The 21,116-nt window shown below is 45.9% G+C and overlaps 2 protein-coding genes across 2 annotated transcripts in view; one reads left to right on the forward strand and one right to left on the reverse strand.

Moving 5' to 3' along the window:
• ZDHHC15 (zinc finger DHHC-type containing 15) overlaps positions 1 to 4,638 on the forward strand; it is a 184,122-nt gene extending 179,484 nt beyond the window's left edge. Inside the window, exons 9-12 of the mRNA XM_031064691.1 lie at positions 1,084 to 1,210; positions 1,766 to 1,875; positions 3,011 to 3,093; positions 4,031 to 4,638. Of these exons, the coding sequence (XP_030920551.1) occupies positions 1,084 to 1,210; positions 1,766 to 1,875; positions 3,011 to 3,054 (281 nt within the window). The 3' untranslated portion in view covers positions 3,055 to 3,093; positions 4,031 to 4,638. The remainder of the gene's footprint in view (positions 1 to 1,083; positions 1,211 to 1,765; positions 1,876 to 3,010; positions 3,094 to 4,030) is intronic.
• Positions 4,639 to 11,081: 6,443 nt separating this feature from the next.
• UPRT (uracil phosphoribosyltransferase homolog) lies at positions 11,082 to 18,677 on the reverse strand (the record flags this gene model as incomplete). The annotated part of the gene is made up of 6 exons (XM_005430310.3): positions 11,082 to 11,476; positions 12,228 to 12,326; positions 13,332 to 13,493; positions 14,287 to 14,349; positions 15,359 to 15,428; positions 18,635 to 18,677. Coding segments are annotated over 6 exons (544 nt in total), but the record flags the coding sequence as incomplete, so codon positions are not given.
• Positions 18,678 to 21,116: the final 2,439 nt, after the last annotated feature.

Genomic DNA, 21,116 nt, shown 5'->3' on the forward strand with positions numbered 1-21,116 from the left:
CATTTGTTTTATTTCTGTACTTTCCTGCTGGTTTATGAAGGGAGGAAGATTTAAGATCTTGGTACAAGCTGCAGAAATTTGTCACTGCAAATGAGCTGCATTTATTAGCTGATGTGACAAAAGCTTTCTTAGGGAAACCAGAGCCTTAAAGTGTAGAATTCCAATTATAAAAGTGTTATGCATATGTAAAACTGCATTTGCTGTGAAATGAGTGCAGCTTTTCAGGAATAATGGTTTGTTCCTGTACTGGGGTGCATCCCAATCAGCTTGGTGAGCTTGGGAAACACAGCGTCCATCTTTACTGACAAAGGCAAAGAAGTTGTGACTGTAAAATCAAAGTAATTATCATCTAAAATAGTATCATTTTGCCAAAGTTTCTTTGCTTTTCCTCAGATAAATATTCAGCTTTCAAAGCTTTTGGGATAAAGTTTTGTAACAAAACAGACACTATCAAGAGAGAGCAAATATTCTGATTTTATCAAGTTCTTTACTTCAAAAGTCATTTCATGGGGCACTGAAGCTCATCTATCCCAAAACCTGTGCAGCAGCTGAGAAGGGAGATCAAACTGTTCCTAAGGCATTCAAGGTTCTTCTCTCCTTTCTTTTCTTAATTTTATGCCCCACCAGAACCCAGAGTTTATTTGCATTTGTTTACCCCTAGTGCTTGTTCATTCTAACATTAGCAAATGAGGTGATTTAAATCTGCAGTGCCACTTCTGGAATATGCACTGAACACCAACCTCCTTCATCCTGCAGAGTTTTTTTACCTAGAAACTTTTACTCTCTGAATTTCATCAAGTCCCACAGGAAGATCATTTAACTCCATTCTCTGGATGAAACCCCTTGTATGTTGCTTTGACTGTTCTCTGGGTTCAGTTGCACAACCAAATTCCTGCCTTCAGCTGGAAAGTCTTTACAGGCTTTGCAAAATGGGAAAACCATTATTTTGAAACTCTGTAGTGCTGTGTATCTATAATCTGTTAAATCATGTTGTCTTTAGATGGTTACAGGATGCACAACCCTGTTTCAGAGTGGTTGCCATTGATTTTCATTTTTTTCCACTGAAATTGCCTCTGTTTGCAGAGGCTTTCTCAGCTCCAGTGTTTCAAAATGGCCCAGATAAAAATGGATTCAATCTTGGCTTTGTGAAGAATCTCCAGCAAGTGTTTGGGGAAGAAAAAAAGCTCTGGTTGCTGCCTATTGCCTCTAGGTAAGTAACCCTGCTAAAAGCTGATGTAATTACAGATTTTCACATCTTGTGTACAGGCTTAGGTCACAGGAAAGTGGGGGTTTTATGTGTCTTTCAGTAAGAGTGGGGCCATTTCCTGTTGGGTGTCACTCAAACACTAGTGAGATTTCTGCCCTGAAGAATCTGTGGGATAAATTGATAAAATTTATACCTATTAATTGCTTAATTTACATAAATGTTTTCCTTAGTTCCCCTGTCACTTCTAACTGTCCACATTTATCCAGGGCTTTTTTTTTTCTGTATTCAAATTACTTGATCAAATTAGCACATTTACCTTCTGCTAAAAATTACTTGATTCCAGGCCACAAGTTTCAACTTTTGTACTGCAGAGACCTTGAAAAAATTGAGAACCAAAGTGAAAGATAAACATGGTGCTTTTTAAAGCTTAAAGGATGATTTTAAGTAAACATGGGAAATACTGGCAAGGGAAAACTTTGCAGAAAAACGTAGAGAAATTGTCATTTTTTAGAGTCACTTGCTGCTTTTGCAGTGTCTCTCTGTCCCTTTTCCATGCAGCCAGGGGGATGGACATTTTTTCCCCATGAGAACCTTGAGTGAAGCTCGGAACCCTCTCCTGACAAATGAGGAGCAGTGGGAAGAGGATGGAATAGATGAAGAGCCTCAGGGTAAGGAATTAGTGAAATTAGTTGTCCTGATCTACAGTGGCCAATAAATGAACTATAAGAGAGAATCAAATAAAAAAACTGTGTTGGTTAAAGTCCCTGGGCAGCTGGGACTTGTTAGTGAGCACAGACTAAAAATAAGCTCTGCTTTGGAAACAATTCTTTCTTTTTTTCAATAACTTTCTACTTGCAGGTGAATGAACTTAAAAGATGTTTCAAGGGTTAGAGAAAGTGAAGTTGCCACAAACTGAGAGCACTTTCATGTAAATGTTGCTGCATGCAGCCCAGTTATTTGAGATGTAAAGTGGTGCCTGCAAGGAGGAGAATATTTAGATTTTTTGGAGTGTATTTATCCTGTGACAGTGTGTGAAATCAGGCATGCAAACACCTGAGTTCAGGGATACATTTAGGAAGCTGCTTTATAGTTTGTCCAGCTTTATTTCCAGAGTAAATTTACCTGCTCTCCCTGGTCGGTTCTGTACATTTTTGTACTTATACAAGGTAACACAAATGAGTTTTAAAACCAACAAAATTGGCTTTAAAATAGAAAACTATGGCATTTCTGTGAATTTTTAATGATGCTTGAAATAACTCCTTTAGGAATGAGTCAGAGCTTCTTCCCATTTTTACAAACTTTAAATTCCATGAATAAATAATTAATTCTTCCATATGAAAACGCTGGCAGTGAGGTGATTTTTGGCTAGATCAGACCCCAGACTGTGGTCTGGAGCTTATATGAAGTGTGCCAATTTATAGAGCTTATAAAATAACAGACATTTCCAGGCAGTTGAACTGGATGATCACTGTGGGTCCTTTCAACTGAAATATTCAGATTCTCTCTTACACAGCAGAGGTAAACCAGTAAAAATGTCTAACCAGAAAGACCTGAAATGTTCCATTAAAACTGCAAGACCTTTATTTGTCTTTGTGGCTTTGAAGCTTGTGACTTGGTTATGAAATAAATAAAGCCAATAATAGAGTAATCTCTGTTTAAAACAGCTGTTCAGTTCTCTCTGACAAGTGGTTGTCTATTTTTGTTTGTAATTATCCTTAAAAACACAATTCCATGCTTAGTGAAAAATGTATTCTCAGTGAGAAATCCAGATTTTTTTGCCTCCAACTGCTTTGGTTTTCACAGGTTCTGGTGAAGCCTCATCCCTTGCCATAGAAAGGGAGACATAGCAGTGTGAGAGCACAGTGGTGTAAAGCTGCATCAGAAAGGTCAGTGTTTCTTTCTTTATTTCCCTCAAAACCACTGCTCTGCAGGGAGTGGGGAGGTGATGTTGAAAAGGTTTGGGCTTTAGCAGAAAAATATTTCTCCAGCTTACCCAGAAATCCCTTATTCAAGGGGCCCTGAAGGGCAGCAGAGGCTCTCAGAGGCCCTGGGCTGGTGTGGCACGGGTGACACCAGAGCCACCAGCACTCTGGGAAGGGGAGGACACCAACCCTGCAGCTCTTCTGGAAAACATGGCTGGGACAGTGGCAGGATGGAAATTCTGGGATCCATGGGAGGTGTGGGAAGGTGCAGGTGAGGTGTTAAACTGAAGCTCAGCACAGCCAAGTTGCAGTTGGGGATACCAGGAGTGCCCTGTAATGTCACATCAGCTGTCACTCTTCTCCAGGCTTTCTCTCCCCTGGAAAAGGTGAGTCCCACACCAGCTGGGGCAGGTGCTGCTTCCAGAACATTCCCTGCTCTGCCTCCTGCTCTGACTTGGAGAACAGGGGAGATGCCCCACACACATCCTGCCCCAGGAGCTGCAGGCAGTGAGGAGGGCACAGTGTCCTTCTGTCCCAGAGGAATGGAACTGATGAGATTCCAGCAGCATCCTCTGCTGTCCCACTGGCAGGAGGTGGAATTGCCAGCTGGGCTTTGCCCCTCTCAGTTCCAAGGCAGGCAGTGACTGGTGAGGCAGAGCCCTGTGATCCCTGCCTGGCTCCCCTCCACACTGCTGGCACATTGTAGGAGTCTGCCTTGTTCCCCAGAGTGTTTTTCTGTCAGCAGTGAGGGCTGCATCCTGCCATCCCACCAGGGCAGGCAAAATCAGCATTTTCCTGTTGTTCTTCACGGCTTTAAAATTACTCCCAAAGCCCAGATCATCCTTCAGTCCCTCATAACAGCAGTGCTATGGTTGCACAATTGTATTTCTTTAAATTTCAGCTTCTCTCTCAGGAGCCAACATCCCTTCTCTTGGCAAGGACTTCAGTTTTGAGGGGCAGAAAACAGGTGGATCTTCAAGATGAGAAAAACATCCTGAAGTATTGTCTGATGGGAATCTGCATTCCAGAGTGCTTCTCCAGGAATCCTGCTGTCCAGATGTCCCAAGGCTTTATAAATTTAAGTTACAGAGTTAACAGAACAATTTTACAGAGTGATTGTGGCCAATCTTCTTTGGCCTGCTCTCTTTATTTTATAAATACTATCTATTTTTTATTCAAAATAGGTACAAATGTTGATGCAAGTGTGTTTCCGAAGGCCTTTTCATTTTGCAAACATCAGGGACTCAAGCTCTTAAATTCTTCCAAGCCATAATATTCTTGGGGATGGTTATTTATTTTGAGGCTGATTCTCCAACCTTCTCTGACAAGTGGCATTTTCTAATGTATTTAAATTCTGAGTGAGTTCAGCTCAATGCAAGATAGACCCAGTTAAATCTGGCACTAAATTGGGAGCTGAATGTAAGAGTGTTGAAAGCAAAAATGCTGAACATGCACATGTACATGTGCAGCTGTGAGTGAAAATAAAAATATTCACGTTGCCAGTATCAAGATTCAAGAATATTGTGGCCACAGATTTTTTAAAACGTTTTTAGGGGGGGTGTTACTTTCCTTGAGTTTGGGTGATAGTGTTCTTGCATCCTTCTTGCAGGCTTCTAAAATGCAAAAGGGAACTTCAGACAGCCCAGTTTGCATTAATTCCTAAGGTTAAAACATCATCTCATTCCTGGATCAGTGTTTGATGGAGATTTGTGTTCATAGAGTCAGAAAGGAAGATGTGAATTTGAAATATGCACTGCAAGTTTGGCTCCAAGAGTCATGTTTGGAGTTTCACTCCACAGGGGTGGCTTGAGCCCCAAAATGCTGAAGACACAATTGGTATATTGAATTTTTTCAGACTTCTTCCCAGCTCAGTGCACTGACTGGCTTCAGGGGTTTCTGCACTAAGAGGTGATCAGATTTGTTTCTGCATTTTGCTGCATTTACAGTCAAAGAGGTGTATCCCTGTTTTTGTTCTGGGGAATGGAACTGAGACTTGGCTGGCTGGATTATGGATATTTTTCTAGACCTGAGTCCTTTTTTTTTAATTTGCATGATTCAGCCCAGTCCATCATTCTTGTCTGAATTAGGTGCATGCTAAAAGTATTGGTGTACTGCCTCTAGGATCATTTAGTACCATTTTCTATCCCATTTTTGTGTTTATCAGCCCACTGGTGTTGGCAGTGACTGCAGGAGCAGCTGTGCATGACAGGAGAAAGGAGCTGATGAGTGAGGTTGGTGATGCCTACAGAATAACCCCCTTTTTCCTCTGTTCCTCTGCTGCTGCTGCCACAGGGAATGTTTTTGTGAGCCAGGAGAGCCTTGCAGGGGTTCCTTCCCTAAGAGAAGCTGTTTCACTCCTGGCTGATCCGTGCCCTGTGATGGAATTTTGTCCCTCAGCCTCTGCAGTTTGTGTGGCAGTGCTGACCTCCCTGGGATGTCTCACTGCTGAATTTGGCTGTGAGGGGCCAAGGTGGGCTGGCCCAGGCTCCTGTGGGTTTGTGTCTCTCCTCAGGGTGGCCCTGAACACTGAAAATGTTCCTGCTTCAGCCACCTGAGCCCCATCTGTTGAGTGGCTCTGTCACCAAATGGCTGCTGAGTGCTGGAAGGGTTTTTCCTGTCAATCTAAAGCTGCATTTCTGATGTAAATCTGGTGTTGGACCTTGTGCTGTGTGTGATGCAAGGTGGCAGCTGAATTAATCCCCTCATTCCTGGTAAAATGTGCTCTGGAGGGGGAGTTTGAGAGGATGATGGCAGCTAAACACAGCCAGAATTTAGCACCTACAGAGGTGCTATTTGTGCCTTTAAAAACTTTGAATTCCTTGTATATAAAACCAGGAAGGTGATTTGGTGACTTTCATCCTGCCAGCTGAAGTGTATTTTTCCAGAGCTTTTGTGGATTTACAGGAGTTTTCTGAGCAGGTTCTTGTGCCCTCCCTGGGTTTGGCTCTGGTTCCAGCCTTGCCATTATTTGAGTTGTTTCTGTGCCAGGCGGCAGCAGCAGAGCTGTGCAGGAGCTCCCCTGCCTGCTCCTGCTGCTGCACTGCTCATTAGGGAGTACAGAAAATCAGGTTTTGTCTTCTCATACTAAGGCAGATATCTTTGTGGTGGCACAGGTACCAAGCTCAGGTTGAGAAAGGGCTTTAAATGTTTCCAAGTAACTTTTATTCAGTCACTTTTCTTGTCATTAATTATGGTCATCTCTTCCCTTTCCTTCAAAGCAGCTCAGCCTCCCGTGGTTGGAACAAACTCTTGTTAGAACAACACAAAATTTATCACTTCAGAGCCACTTCTCAATATCCACACATCAGATAATGGAAAGCTTCATGAAATGTTAAACAAACCCAAAAGTTGTGTAAAATGAGGCAGAACAAAATGGGAAAAACCCACATGTCTGAGTGAGCAGCTTAATTTTATTCCCTTCTGCTCACTTAAGGTGATATCCTTATTTTACCCTGGCCTTTGTCCTTTTTATACTGAGTAAATGCACTGGAAAGCAGAAGTTCCTCAGGCTGCTCTGGTCACTCTGCAAGTGACAAAAGAGAAAATATTCAGCCCAGTGTGTGATAGCTTTTTTTAACCTGCAAACAGCTCTTCAGGGGTAACCCACTGCAGCACCTCCTTTGTTTTCCATGGCCTGATCCTCATCCAGAGGCTCTCCCCCATCATCACTGGCTATAAGGGCTGTATCATCAAAGCTCTGCCCTGCCTGCCCTGACTGCACCCTCCATCCCAGCATTCCAGGGGTGGGATTCACCCCCCAGTCCCATCAACACCAAGGACACTGCAGCTCTGGGAGCTGGCCATGATTCCAGCTCATCCTGCCTGGATCTCGCACTGCCTGTGCTGGTGGCCCAGCATTCCAGGTACACCTGAGCCCTCTGTGTGCCAGGAGCAACCAAAGGGATTGCCACCAGTGTCACTGTCACCCTCTGAGTGTGTGCTGTAGGTGCAGCTCATTCAGGGAACCTGGAGAATTAAGGTTTGAGTCTCAGTTCTGGTGCTGCTGTCAGTGTATGGCTGCAGGGGCTGCTGCAGGTGTTCACTCCAGCCTGGAGCAGTGTGGGGGCAGCAGGGGAACTGTCCCAACCCCCTCCAGGAGCTGCTTTCTCTGCTTAGCACTGGATCTGCACTACAGCTTGCTCAGCTATGAGCAGCTTTTCCAAGTGATCTCACCATGGGAAAGGAGGGAACTCTTTTGTTGGACTTTACTGTGGTGCCTCCATTGTTATCCCTCTGCTCCTGGACTCATCCTCTAAAATAACTGACCACTAACAGCCACTCCTCACCTCCCCCCTTCATTTCCATTCAGGTACAAAACCCCAGACAGAGCATCACTTTGATGTTTCTCTGTGTGCAGTTGTCCAAAGTCCAGCCCTGGGCCAGCAAGTCCTGCCCAAGGAACCTGGACTTGGTTTCTCTTGCTGATTGGAAGTTTTTGGAGTAGGATAATCTTGTTTTCCTTCAAGCAGGGAGCACTCTGTATGTTTGAGGAGGCTGTACCCAGTGCGTGTGGGGTGCAGTCACTGGTGAGAGTCAGGAAGCTTCCAAATCCCACTATGCAATGAATGTTTGCTTCCTGGGACAAACAGGAATGGATTCAGCAAAATCCACACCAGCTGCAGCTCTGTAGTTCTAGATGCTGGTCTGGACTGAAAGCACAACTTGATGCATTAAGTCTGTCATGTGATATGAATGTAAAATGTTAAGGGGGGAAAAAATTACTATTTTCCCCCTGAATTTAGCTATGAAGAATGATGTACTGAGCAGTTACTCTGTGCAGTTACTCTGCTGAGCAGTTACTCTGTGCAGAGCTGAGGCACTCATGGAAGGGTTTAATTAGCAAGGGAAGGAGCCACTGCTGACCTTGTTTATTAAGCCAGAGCTAATTAACTCAAAAGGGTCGTTTTCATTTCAGTGACTCCTGTGGTACAGATTTCTGAAATGGATCCATAGTACTTGAAAATACCTCAATTTTATTGATATTTTTCCAATTCTATCAGCTTCTGCTTTATTACAGAACACTTGCAAACCTAAACTCATCCTGAACTGATCAGATGATTCAGATCACTGTAGGTGTTTGCATGGCAGAGGGGCTCTGGTCTGTCAGACCCTGCACTGCTCTGCCATGGGCTCTTCCTGCCCAGTGCTGCATTCCCTGCCCTGGTCACAAACACTGAGCTCACACCCACTGCTGCAGGGTTTTAGTCTCTTGTCCTTTTTCCTTCCCACTTGGACTATTCTCTCTTCCTCCTGAACATGCAGTTAAATATTTTCAGCTTTGAGCTGCTTGTGCTGGTTTTTTGGATACTGTGAAGGTGAGTAGGTGTCATTTTATGCAGTTGTGCCATGTATTTTATTTGTAATTATTCTCTGTTTGTCAGGTATTGGTTTGTGGTTTCCATCATCAGGCCCAGCTGGCTTTGCTTAGAGCAGGATCCCACTTCCTGCATTTTCTCTTTCCTAAAGCCTCATTTCTTCATTCTCCAGCTTCCGTTTGGGATGTAAACCTTGTGAAATAAAATGTAAGTTTACATTTCAAATACAAGCCTGTAAGTTGCTCATGCCTGCATGCTCATTAAAATAATATTTTTTTCTGTGTGAGGTTTTAAGATTTACAGCAGCATTTGTAAAACTTTAGTGGGTAACAGCCATTGTTTAAAAAATAAGAAATTATGCTAAGGAGGGGGGAAAAAACCACAACTCCAAAAACATCCAACAAAAAGGATAAAGGGATCATGTCTGCTTCTTACTTCAGCTGTGCTTGAAAAAAAATGCCTGCTTGCATGCAGTGCTGTCAGACAGCCCTGGGACATGCAGGTACCTCACCTGACAGCTTCCCTGCTGCTTCAGTACTTCCTGAAGCTCTTCCTTGGGTTAAACCTTGCACTAAATCCCACGGGAAGCCTGAAACCCAACAAAATCAGCCTCCCCCTCTCCTTTCTAACCTGGAGAAAATGTGTGCAGCCCCTTCTCAGCACTTCCCTCTGTAAGAGAAGCAGAAGCCCAAAGTGAAAGTGTTGGTTTATTATTCCCCCACCTTTTTCTGGAGGATCTGGGAACCTCCAGGATGTGTCCCAGGACTTCCTTGGCAGTTCATCTGGAACTCTGCTGATGTCATGAACTGCTGGGCTGCTGCAGGTGACCCTCCCTGCGAGGGACAAGGCTGTGCCTGAGAGCTGGGGTGAGGAGGTGGAACTGTGGTTGCTCTGCTCTCATGTAACTCCATCCTTCTTTGGAATTAACTACACTGTGGAATGGCTTCCTGCTGTACTCACAGAGCTACTCCAGAGTGACTCCAAATCCACTGCTGGAGCAGGGGACTGTGGGCTAGGAACACAGCAAGTAGGAAAGGTCTTGTTATTTTATAAATTTAAAATTGCCTGCTCAGATGGCTGCTCCTCATCTGAAAATGCTGCTTGTGGTGCAAAGGGGTCCCTCAAAGACAGAACTGAGCTGAATCTCAGGATCAGAGAACGGCAGAGCTGTGGTGTTGTCAGTGTATCAGGAGGGTTTAATGTCATCCAGAAAGCCAGGGGGTGTCACACACTGGCAAATGGGGCTGGAGCAGAACCCCACAGCAGGGGCTGCTGGGGGTCAGGGGGAGCCCTCTGGGGGCTCCCTCTGGGGCAGGATCAGCACTGCCATGGAGCTGCCAAAACTGGGACACAGCAGCACCCCCTGAGTGGGAACTGCATCCAGCTGCTCTTAGGAGCCTAGCATGGCCTGGGGCTGGGTGTTCCAGTCAGAACTGGTGGTTTAATACACATCCCTCCCCCTAATTCAATGGGAAGTAATTATTTTGCAGGGAATGTCACAGCAGGATTGCTGCCCACCTTAGGGGTGTTGTGTTCAGGAGTTTAATGCTGCTGCTGCTGGCATTGAGACTTTTGATATCAAATGGGTTTTTACAAAAGCCTTGGATACTCGTTTTTACTGTCAGACCAATGCTCTGACTATGCTGATGCTCTGTGGAGTTTTACTGGCATTTTCCAAGTGTTTGTACAGTTTCTACAGCTGAATATCCTGTATGTTCTGCTTTGTTGTTTTTTATTATGGTTTATACTGCACTGCAGGCAAGGACTGCATTAAAACATTTTTGGCTAATTCATTAGACTTGTGAATGGTTATTTCCTATGCTTGGGCTGAACACTCCCTCTCTGGAAGTGATACACAACTTTAATTAATTGGAATTACTGCTTGGAACAGGGAAGTTTCTTCATCTGTGACAAAAAGATTCATTGGTGTGGGCAGCTCAGACCTCAGCACTCCACTCACCTGATGAGAGGTAAGGACATTACTTGAGACAACATTCCCTAATCCTGCAATTGTAGAATATGGATATATTTAAAAATAATAATTGTTTCTATTGTATTCATGAATTTCCCCAAAGTTACAGTAAGGGAGGTACTGGCCAGCAGTTTGATGCCAGAAAAAGAAAGAAGGGATTTGGCTGCAGGTTGATGTTTAATGTGACCCAAACAATGAGTGCCCTGAGGCTTTGGAAAGGCAGCTGAGCCCTGAGGGCCAGGCTTGTCTTCTGGCTCTGGTGCTCGTGAACAGGACTAGAAATCGAGTTCCAGATTTTTGCTGCAGTTTTCCTGTCATTTAAAGGGTTGGTGAGACTGATCCAGCCACAAGTTTTGTCTCTCAGAACTCCCCAAGTTCTGTGTGTGTAGAATTTCCACAGGCAGTGCTGCTCCCACCCCCAGTTCCCACCCAGTTTGCACCTCTGCTGCAACAGGAATCTTCTTGATTCAGGAGCCCTAAGCAAGACAACCAGGGCTGTTTCACCATTTGAGAATAATGTTTGCAGGGCAAAACTCCAAGAGTTGTATCTTTTATACCAGCCAAAGACCAAAAATCCACATGGCTGCTCAGGAGGACCCTGAGATTTGGAATGGGAATGTGGCTGGAGTGATGCCAAGTGACCCTAGAAATGAAGGACACTCCCCGGGGGTTTAGTTGGGTTTATTTTGCTCTTGCAGACGGCCACAGACAGGCTGGAGAAGAATAAATAGGTTAAAGCAGAGTGTGGCAATGACAGAGCCCCAACATGGAGATGCTTGACCGTGTAACCAGAGTGCTTTGTCACTGTGCCTGATCCCTGTTCAGGCCAGCACTAACCTAAGCTCGTTGGCCAAAAAAGCTTTTTAAACATGGCCCCAGCCAACTCAGTAGTAATAAAATGTAAAAAAACCTCTTGTAATGCCATAGAGTCATATCCAGTTGTTCCAAGACTGTCAGTCTGTCCCAAAATACTTCTGTCCAAAGTGTGTTGGTGCAACAGGATGCACTTCTGTAGTTAAAATGGTGATTTCTGGGAATTCCTGGATGATGGATTTGGCACCTTGGAAGAGACAGCAAAGGCAATAATGACTACAGTGCTTCAGCCCATGTCAGATTGTGATCAGCAGCATTCCAAAAGTAAGTCAGGCTCTGTGCTTGTCTCCTCTTCCTGTTCCTGCCTTAGCTAACCTTCTATGAGGAAAACTGCCTGACTTCAGGGGATTGCTGTTTTGGGGCTTTCTTCTTTGGAATTGCCTTTCCCATACACCCATACTCCCAATTAAAGTGGCTACAGGCTGCTCTGCAGCTCAGCTGAGTTTTCTGATAGCAATTTCTGCCAGGGCCAATTTCTAAGACAACACACAAGATCCTCTTTCCTCCCAGAGAAGCAAATGTTCCTCATTTACAGCCCTTTCTACCTTTAACCTGCAGCCAGGCCAGTTCTGTAGCTCCATTCAGCTCCCACTCCTGGTGTTGCTCTGGAGCTGGAGCAGCCCCCACATTCCATGGTACAGAACAGCAGCTGGCCTGGCACTGCTCTGTGAGCCATGCACTGGCAGGGCTGCAAACTCCTGCTCTTAGGAACACTCTCCCATTTGCAGTTTTGCCACTCAGTCCCCTCCTCACTGCCCACACCAAACACGGTGCTGTCATTGCTCAGTCTTAAAATTCAGCCAAAAATACCCCAAACCTGCTCTGAGCAAAGCGATGCTGCCATGGCAGAGGCCCAGCTGTGCCCTGCCTGTCCCCTGTGTGACTGCTGGCACTGTCCCCACAGACACAGCTGTGCTCACTCCTGTGCCCCCACTCACCGTGAGGTGTGGAGAAGAGGCTCAGCAGGATGATGACGCTGGGCTGGACCCCGTGTTCCACGAGCACTTTGACAGCCTCGATGACCGTGTTCCCAGTACCTGAGGGGCAAAGAGGGGTCAGGGTTTAGGGGTTTTTGTGGTTGATGAACTTGTCCTAAGCTGTCTGAGAATACCTGTGGTACTGTTGGTGTGACTGAAAGGACTCTGTCCTTTCCCACTGGAAAGGCATCACCTCTGCACATACTCCTTGTTCTCCTAATTATCAGAGTGGACAAGTGACCTCATCCCACCAAACTCCTTATAATATTAATCTAGAAATGTCTCAGAATAAGAAAAATACTGTTTGAGTCTTTTCCCAAGGTAAATTTCATATAATTAAATTTATATTAACTCTTAATCTCAGCTGAGTAATGTGTGTCCTGGCACAGCCTGATCAATTCCTTGCTGTCCTCTCTGTCCTGGCACAGCCTGATCAATTCCCTGCTCTGTCCCCAGTCAAGCAGAAACCCCAAGCATAGCCCAGTGAGGACATTGTCAGTCCGTGCCAGCTCAGAGGAGCCCGGCTGTGGGTGCTGACACTCACTCAGGATCGGGTACATGAGCAGCACTTTCCTCCTGTAGATGTCGGGGGGGAACTTGGCGTAGTACACCTTGGCTCGCTGCGTCTCCTCGTCGCTCTGGATCAGGATTTTCCCGATGCGGATGGAGCGGCAGCAGTCCCGCAGGCCCTGCTCCATCGCCTCCCCTGCAGGGGCACCACAGACACAGCAGCACATGGTGACTCTGGGCAAGGGGCTACAGGGACAGGGACAGGCCCAAAGGAACAGTCCCCAAAATCAGAGTCCCAAATTGACAGTCCCAAAGGAATAGTCCCAAACAGCCCCCAGAGGGATAGTCCCAAAGGAACAATCCCAAAGGGACAGTCCCCGAAATTAGAGTCCCAAATGGACAGTCCCAATTCCTTGCTGTCCTCTCTGTCCTGGCACAGCCTGATCAATTCCCTGCTCTGTCCCCAGTCAAGCAGAAACCCCAAGCATAGCCCAGTGAGGACATTGTCAGTCCGTGCCAGCTCAGAGGAGCCCGGCTGTGGGTGCTGACACTCACTCAGGATCGGGTACATGAGCAGCACTTTCCTCCTGTAGATGTCGGGGGGGAACTTGGCGTAGTACACCTTGGCTCGCTGCGTCTCCTCGTCGCTCTGGATCAGGATTTTCCCGATGCGGATGGAGCGGCAGCAGTCCCGCAGGCCCTGCTCCATCGCCTCCCCTGCAGGGGCACCACAGACACAGCAGCACATGGTGACTCTGGGCAAGGGGCTACAGGGACAGGGACAGGCCCAAAGGAACAGTCCCCAAAATCAGAGTCCCAAATTGACAGTCCCAAAGGAATAGTCCCAAACAGCCCCCAGAGGGATAGTCCCAAAGGAACAGTCCCCAAAATTAGAGTCCCAAATGGACAGTCCCAAGTCACAGTCCCCAAGGGACAGTCCCACCCCCTGTGCTGCTGCACAGTTCTAAGCATTAAAACACCTAAAGCTCTTCCCCTTTTCCCCTGTTCACAGCAAACTGAGTCTCCTGGGTGCTCCCGAGCCCTGGGTGTGGTGCTCCCAGCTGTGCTGAGCTCTCACAGGACGGAGCTGGAAAGGTCAGGAGGGCAGGTGGGGTTTGGGGACACCCCAGTGACAGAGAGTGGGGCAGAGTGTGGGGCCAGAGCTGCTTTGCCAGCCCAGATCCCAGGGTTTGCCCAGCACTGGGCACTGACAGGGACTCTGCCCCCACGGAGCGTGGCTGGGGTGGGGCCCTGGCTCTGGGCACAGGAGGGAAACAGGGGAGGGCACTTGGCCCCTCTCAGGGAACAGCGCCAGGGAAGGGGCCACAGGAGAGCTGTGCCAGCCATTTGGCTCCTTAAAGGTTAATGGGAGGTGTTCCTGGACATTCTCTTATCAAGGACAGCAAAGAAAGAATTTGAATAAACCTCTTGTTGTACATCTTTGAAAGGAAGTTGCTTCCAGGTTTCCAAAGCATTTAAAGTGAGTCCTTCAGCAGCCAGCAGCACCTACCACTTCTCATGATGCTGACCCCACAATTTCCCTTTTCGAATCGGACTCCTTCATACTTGTGTCCTGTGAGGAAAGAAACCAGGGCTCAGTGGCTGCTCCCTTCTGCCCTCTCTGACAGAGAGGAGATGGTCCTGGTCTGTCACTGACTGATGGGAACAGATGTGACACCAAAGGTGAAGCCACTGCTGTTTGATGTAAAAATGAGCACAGGTAAGGGATGGTGCTCCTGGGGGGTGTGTCTGAACTCTGCTTCCACAGCTGAGGGTTTGCAGTTCATCATTTCTCTAAGTGTAATAAAGCCACACCAATGCTTCCCTGCAGAGTGGGAGTGTCACCCTGCAGGAATTCAGGTGGAGTTCTCAGGGGGAACAGGACTCAGCTGGTGCGCATCTCACAGGGTGCTGTGGGTCACACCATGGAGCTGAGCACTCCCCCCAACCTGCTGATGCACTCAGCTGCTGCCTGAGTACTGCACACCTGAGGATCTGTAACCTTACAGGAGGAACCACAGCTCCTGCAATGGTTTTCTCTAGTGCCACTTTGCATTTCCTGCTCATCCTCACTCCCAGCTGGCCCCAGTTGCAGGGCCAGATTTAGGCTGGCAAAGCAAAGCTGCTTGTGCCAAGCACTTTTTCCTTGATGGGCATGTGAAATGTCAGCAGTTTCAGTTCAAGGCTGTGGTGTGGGCAGGTGAACTGCTCTTGCACATACACATATTCATCATGGTTTTGCAAGGCCACTGTAATCCTCAGTGAAACGACTGTTGACTGTTTTGCTCAGTTGTGTTGTTATGTGCCTTGTAGCTTTCTAAACCAGCAGGGACAGTCACTCTGATCTCCTCAGAGCTCCCCACGGAAATGCTTGAGGCACCAAGTCTGTCAGAGTTCAAAGAACATCTGGATGTTGCAGGCTTCAGTTTTAGGCTGTTCTCTGAGGAGCAGGGAATTGGACTCAATGATCCTCTGAGTCCCTTCCACCTCAGGATATTCTGTAACTCTTGAAATAATTCTTTGTATTTTGGTATCAGTTCCACCTCCAGTCCTACCCAGGCCAGGGGTGATTTCCCACATACCTGTAGGAGTGGTCACAGTACATTCTGTGTAGGGCAGTTGGTTCAGTCCCTCTTCAACCACGAGTCTGATCTGTGGAACCAAGGAGATGGGTCAGCTTAAAGGGATTGTTATCTCTGGAGATAAGGCACGACATGGCAGTAGTAGTTACAAGGACTGGGTGAGGCCAAAGGGTCTAAAAGGGTCTCTTTAACAGCAATTAGAATTTAGAGACTTTTTGGGGGTGAGGCCTATGTTTTGGCCACAAATCAAACAAAGGCACTGCAGAACAAAACTGGGAAAAGAGAGGGGTTCATAAGCAATCATAAAACTGATTTTATTTACATCTGGTAGGCAGAGGCTTCACAGACAAATTATTCTCAACAGATAAGTGGGGCACCAATGTAACTCCATTTGCTGACAGGAAATCCTGGTGAGGGAAAGGTGAAGTTCCCCCTCAGCCAGGCTCTATTTTCACATCCCTGTTTCTAGGACTAAACTGCAGCTGGGCTGCCAGAACAGCCCCAGAAGCTGCAGCAATGCACACACACCACCAGTGCCCAAAGGCAAGTCAGAATCTCTTTATCACCTCCATCTCCCAGCCCCTCCCAGCTCTGGTTTCCAGGTGCTGCTGGTGGAGGGGCAGCTCATGAGCCCCCCAGCCCTCCCCTGGTGCTGCCCTGCAAAGAACCAAACATCCACCTGCAGCCAGAATGAGTGACCTGGAGGAGGCTCTGGGGATTAAAGATGTGAGAATTCTCTCTGTTCATGAGCCAAAGATTCTCAGCCCAGAACTGCTCAAGGAAAGCTACTGCCAAGAAAGAGCTTTAACTAAAAAAAATCACTGATTATTCAAAATTCACTGTGGGATGGAGAGTGAGGCAATGCTCCTGGGATGGAGCAAGTGTACTGCTCACTTCAAGGCAGTTCTTATTGCAGAGGGCAGCCTGGAAGGTTTTCCTGTCCTTCCATTCTGCCCCAGTTCCTGGCACACAAGCAGCCTCTGCTAGAAATGGTCCCTTACATTTATCATCTCTCTTTCAAGGTATTTTTAGTCATTTTAGTACAACTTTTTCTTCTCAGAGCTGTGTTTGTGCCAGTCATACTCAGAGGTTGTGGTCAGTTTCTGGGACATTTGTACCCAATTTTATGTTTTTGAACTTAATTCACGAAAAAAAAAAAGACAACCTATTTGCCAGGTTTGGAAGAAAAGCCTTTTTCATCTTGCTTGTAGTGCTGATATTGCTCCACATCCAATCTGCCAAAAGTTTGGAGTAATCCAGTAAAGGTCTCATGGTCAAATAATCTCTGTGATCTCCCTACACTTATCAGTGTTATACACAGAGGCTGGAAGGATTCTTTGTAAACTTGTCAGTGTTGATAAAACATTTATTTTTGCACTGTGCCTCCTGCCACCTCCACACTCAGGGATTAATTTCCTCCTCTTTTCTCTCCTGCCCCAAGAAGCAGCTGCTCCTTTCCCAGAGAGGTGGCTGCCATTGCTTAGAAGATAAAACCAGTGTTATTACAGCCCCTCATGAAACAGGAAGTAAAGCTTTGGTCCCAAGGTAGAAAATCCTGTAACCCATTATGTGTGGCTTTTCTTGGAAGCTCAAGAGGAGGCAGAGCATCCTCTGCATCTGTACATCTCTTTGCACTCAGCATTTCAAACCATTTTGAAATGACTCCTCCTCATGACTTTAACCTCACTTCTTTCAGCCTCAGGATCACAGCCCTGGCAGTGGCATTCAGACATTCCCTGCCAACCTCCACCACCCATTAACTCCTTTTTCTCACAAGTACCTTCAAACATTTCCTTTGAGTCATCCCCTTATGTGTGAAACAAACTGCCAGAAGAAAAAACTGCACCCCCAGAAATCCATCACCCTTTAGAATCTCTCCTTAAGACCTCAGCAGACACTGCCCCTAACAGCTGCCAAGGCACTTTCACTTCATTCTCTTCATTCTCCTTCTCAAGTTTAACTTCATTCTCATTTCCTCCCTGCAACAAGGTGTATTTTCTTCCCCTATAACCCCACACTTTTCTTCATGCATTGCCTCTTGCCATTAAGCTCTGTTTGCTCTCTGGGTGACAAACATGGCAAGTCATAACTGTTTGCACCTTGCCAAGTTTAGCAGAGACCAAATTCCACATGAAATTATAACTGTTCTTTGTCACACCTAGGAAAAATATTCAGAAAATGAGAGTGCTACATATTCTTTTGTGCAAAATTCCTCCCACAAGATGGAAAACAGAGGAGCAGGTTCTGTGGCAAGGAGCTGCAGCACACAGGGGCTCTCTGGCTTTGCTGGCCACCCATAGAGGACATTGCTGCAAGGACCTGAACTCACTGCCTGGATCTGCAGCTTCCAGCAATGAGAGGGGGAAAAAAATCAGTGTTTGCCTCAGAACAGGACAGGACACCTGAGAAAGGTGAGAAGGTACATGGAAAAAGGTCCTTCACACTAACAGTAAGGTACTGGAATGCAGGAAACATCCTCAAGAAGGGGAAAGCCATGAAGATAAACAGCACTGCAGTCACAATCTTTGTGGTCATATCTAGAGCTGAGCAAGCCTGGATTAAGCCTGGGCTCAGCACAGGAGAGCTGCCTGCTGTGGCTGTAACTGTGAAAGGTCTCTGGACTATGCTGGAAGGGAAAAAACACCTCCCTCTGTTAATGAGAGTGGACTTGCAAAAAGCAAACACCCTTGTGGACACAAGTGTGTGCAGTAGCAAGTGCTGGGGTTTTCTGTAAGCTTGTAATTTGAAAGAGATAAAGGCTACACTCCCAGCAGTCTTTGTTCTTACTAAAACATGTGAAAACTTCAAACTGCTTTGTCCCTGCCAGTAACCACCATATGGCTAAAGACAAATGCTCCATGTGGATGCACCCAGAGCTAATAATCTAATATACACCAAGGGCTAGGAGGCACTGCTGCATGCAAGCAACTGGTAACATCCAGGCTGTAAGAAATTGTACTGCTTTGTTCACAAGATCAAAAGTGCTGCTTCAAACTAAAACTCAATTATCTGCAACCTCTGTGTATCTGTTTTTGAACAGAATTTTCTTATTACTACAGGTCTCTGTCCTCAAGTAGCTGTGGCTGGTAACACCATGGTTTCTGGAACCTGTTGAGATGAAACAGTGAACAGAAGTCCCTATACAGAAAGTTGCAGTCACACAGCAATTTCCTTTGGGTAGAAAAGTTGCTGTCACACTACCATTCCTCTGTCTGAAAGACTCATTTCATGGAAGAGTTACAGTACAATATCAAGAAGTACAAATTCTTCACCTACCAGACGATCAGCAGAAAATACGAAGTCTCCTCTACTGGATTTCCTGAAAAAGGTAATAATTTACCTTGTAAGTTGGGGAATAACTTTAAGAACATTGCTTAAACACAACATTAAATACTCTATTCCAAGGCAGATGAGAGGAAAGTCTCCTGTCATATACTGAATTTATCCCAGAGGTTCTGGGTTTCCTGGTGGGTGGCAGAGATGCAGTGAGCCAGCACTGGGGTTTGGCTCTTGCTGCTGCTCTGTTCCAGCAGCAATTAAACACAAGAGGATGATGTTCTCTGGGTTTCCCATGGTACTGCTGCTCCAGCTCAGCTCCAAAACACCTCCTGAGCTCAGATATTCCTGCACTCCCTGCAGCTCTGAGCAAGTGAGCTTTGCTTGCCTGTCCTCCAGTCAGACAGAAACTGTGGGGCAATGATCATGCAGATGCTTAGCCCAGGGCTGACAACACACCTGATAAGCAGGAGACACATCCTGTCTTATCTGGAACTCACTGAGTGTGATTAGATCAGTGAATGTGAGGTTAAACTGAGCAGGGATTAATGAGCATTCCCATGAAAACACCTCTCTGCCTCTTATTAGTTTGGGTACAACCTTTTGCTGGTGTGCCTGTGTGGCTTTTGGCCCCTTCAGAAGGCAAAATGAAAGGTTAAAAGCCTGAATTTTGAAAGCAGCTTTAACACCTTACTTCCCATGCCAAGAGCAACTCTCACTACACCAGAATAGGACACACCTCTGATCAAGGAGCCAACACTCACAGGACAGTGCCTTTGAAAACCTTCAGACACAGCACCAACATGGTAAGAGGTACTTTTAAATGAAATGTTCTATTAATCCCTCTCATGTTTTCAAGCCCTAATACTCTGCATGTCTCCTTAAATACCATTTTGTATTTAATCCCCAAGATTCTGAGACACCTCATGCTTACATGAATGAAAGTCAAAAGGTTTGCCTGCTCATTGCCTAGGAACCAGTCACTTATTCCCACTTTAAAAAAGAGGTTTTAAAAGAGCAGTAACCTAATCTAGTTTCATTCCTTGCATTAATAACACACTGTTAAAATAATGTTTGATTTTTTTTTCCCCTTCTTTTTGGTACTGACAGGATATTCCTAACTTTCTGCTATTTTGACATTAACTAGACAGGCAATGCTCAAAAAGACCCCAAAACTGGAAAAAAAAAAAAAAACTAAACAAAAAAACCCAACCCCAAATCTGTACAATTATATGCCCTGAATTTATTAAGGTTTTTGGAAAGTTTCATACTTCTATCTGTGGTGTAGATAAGTATTTTTAAAAGAGGGAAGTAGCAAAGTGGCCTATCTAGGTTCTTCCAGACTGGCATTTCAGAAAATGTAGCTGAATTTCACAAATAGGTGTAAGACCCAACAATGTCCAGACCACAGTTTTGACTGCAAAGTGATAACGTGTTCTGAGTGAATACTCTGAGATATTAATGCAGATAATGAGGCTTTGAACCAACTCCTCTGTCCTTGCACAGACACAGATGTTCCTCTGCACAGTTCACTGAGCACCCCTCATTGGTCATACCTGGTTTTTTAGAAGGGAAGGAAACAGAAAATGACAGTGCAGACAAATAACAGTAATACAGAAAATGTCAGACCACGTGTACAGGGGCAGCTGGAAAGCTGAGACCACATCTCAAACCCCACATCCTGTCAGAATTGCCAGGGGCAGGAAAAGAAAGGGTTTGTGTGAAAACGCTGTAACTGTTCTTCCTAAATACCAGCTAGAAATACATAAAGCAACAATTCATGTCAGACTAGAAACTGTTTCAGCTGCTTCATCAAGTAACAAGACAACATCTAAAAATATGAGGCATTAAAACCTAACTTGTAGCAGGAACATTGTGTTACACAATATAAATGAGTTTCACTTTGTTTCTGAAGGCAGGGGAGTGTGGCTGACATCACAGTGTTCATCTTGGGAGGTGGGAAGAAATGGGTTTTTGGGGACTGTATTGTAATATAAAGTAGCTGCAGGGTTTCTTCCTACCTTAGCACTTGATACTAGTGACAAACACTGCCAGGTCTGCAGGTATTGGGGCTTCACTAATTCCTGTTTCTCTCATTACCTCACAGAACTTGTTGAGACACCAGGGTGAGGGCCAGGCTGGAAAAAAGCCACTTCCCTACAGAGGATTTGTGAAAGGCTTTTATGAAAACTGAAGGCACTGGATGAGCTGTTGGCACTCAGGGAGATGAGGTAGCTGGGAACAGGTCCATGCTCTACCTGCAGCACTTCAGTACTTAATGGACTGCAGTGTTTAATTATTTCCATGCTAGGGGTGGGATGCAGAGGGATGCCACCCTCCCTGCCTGCAGCACAGGTGAGTTACACCCTCCTGAACCCCCTGCTCTGTGCAGCAGCCAGGACTGCACATCCAGCCACTCTGCCATCTGCATTTCTATGTTATGACTCTGCTCCTTAGGGAATAAGAAGCTTTAGCAGAATAC

The sequence above is a fragment of the Geospiza fortis genome, unplaced genomic scaffold (assembly GCF_000277835.1).
Source record: "Geospiza fortis unplaced genomic scaffold, GeoFor_1.0 scaffold744, whole genome shotgun sequence".
Lineage (NCBI taxonomy): Eukaryota > Metazoa > Chordata > Aves > Passeriformes > Thraupidae > Geospiza > Geospiza fortis.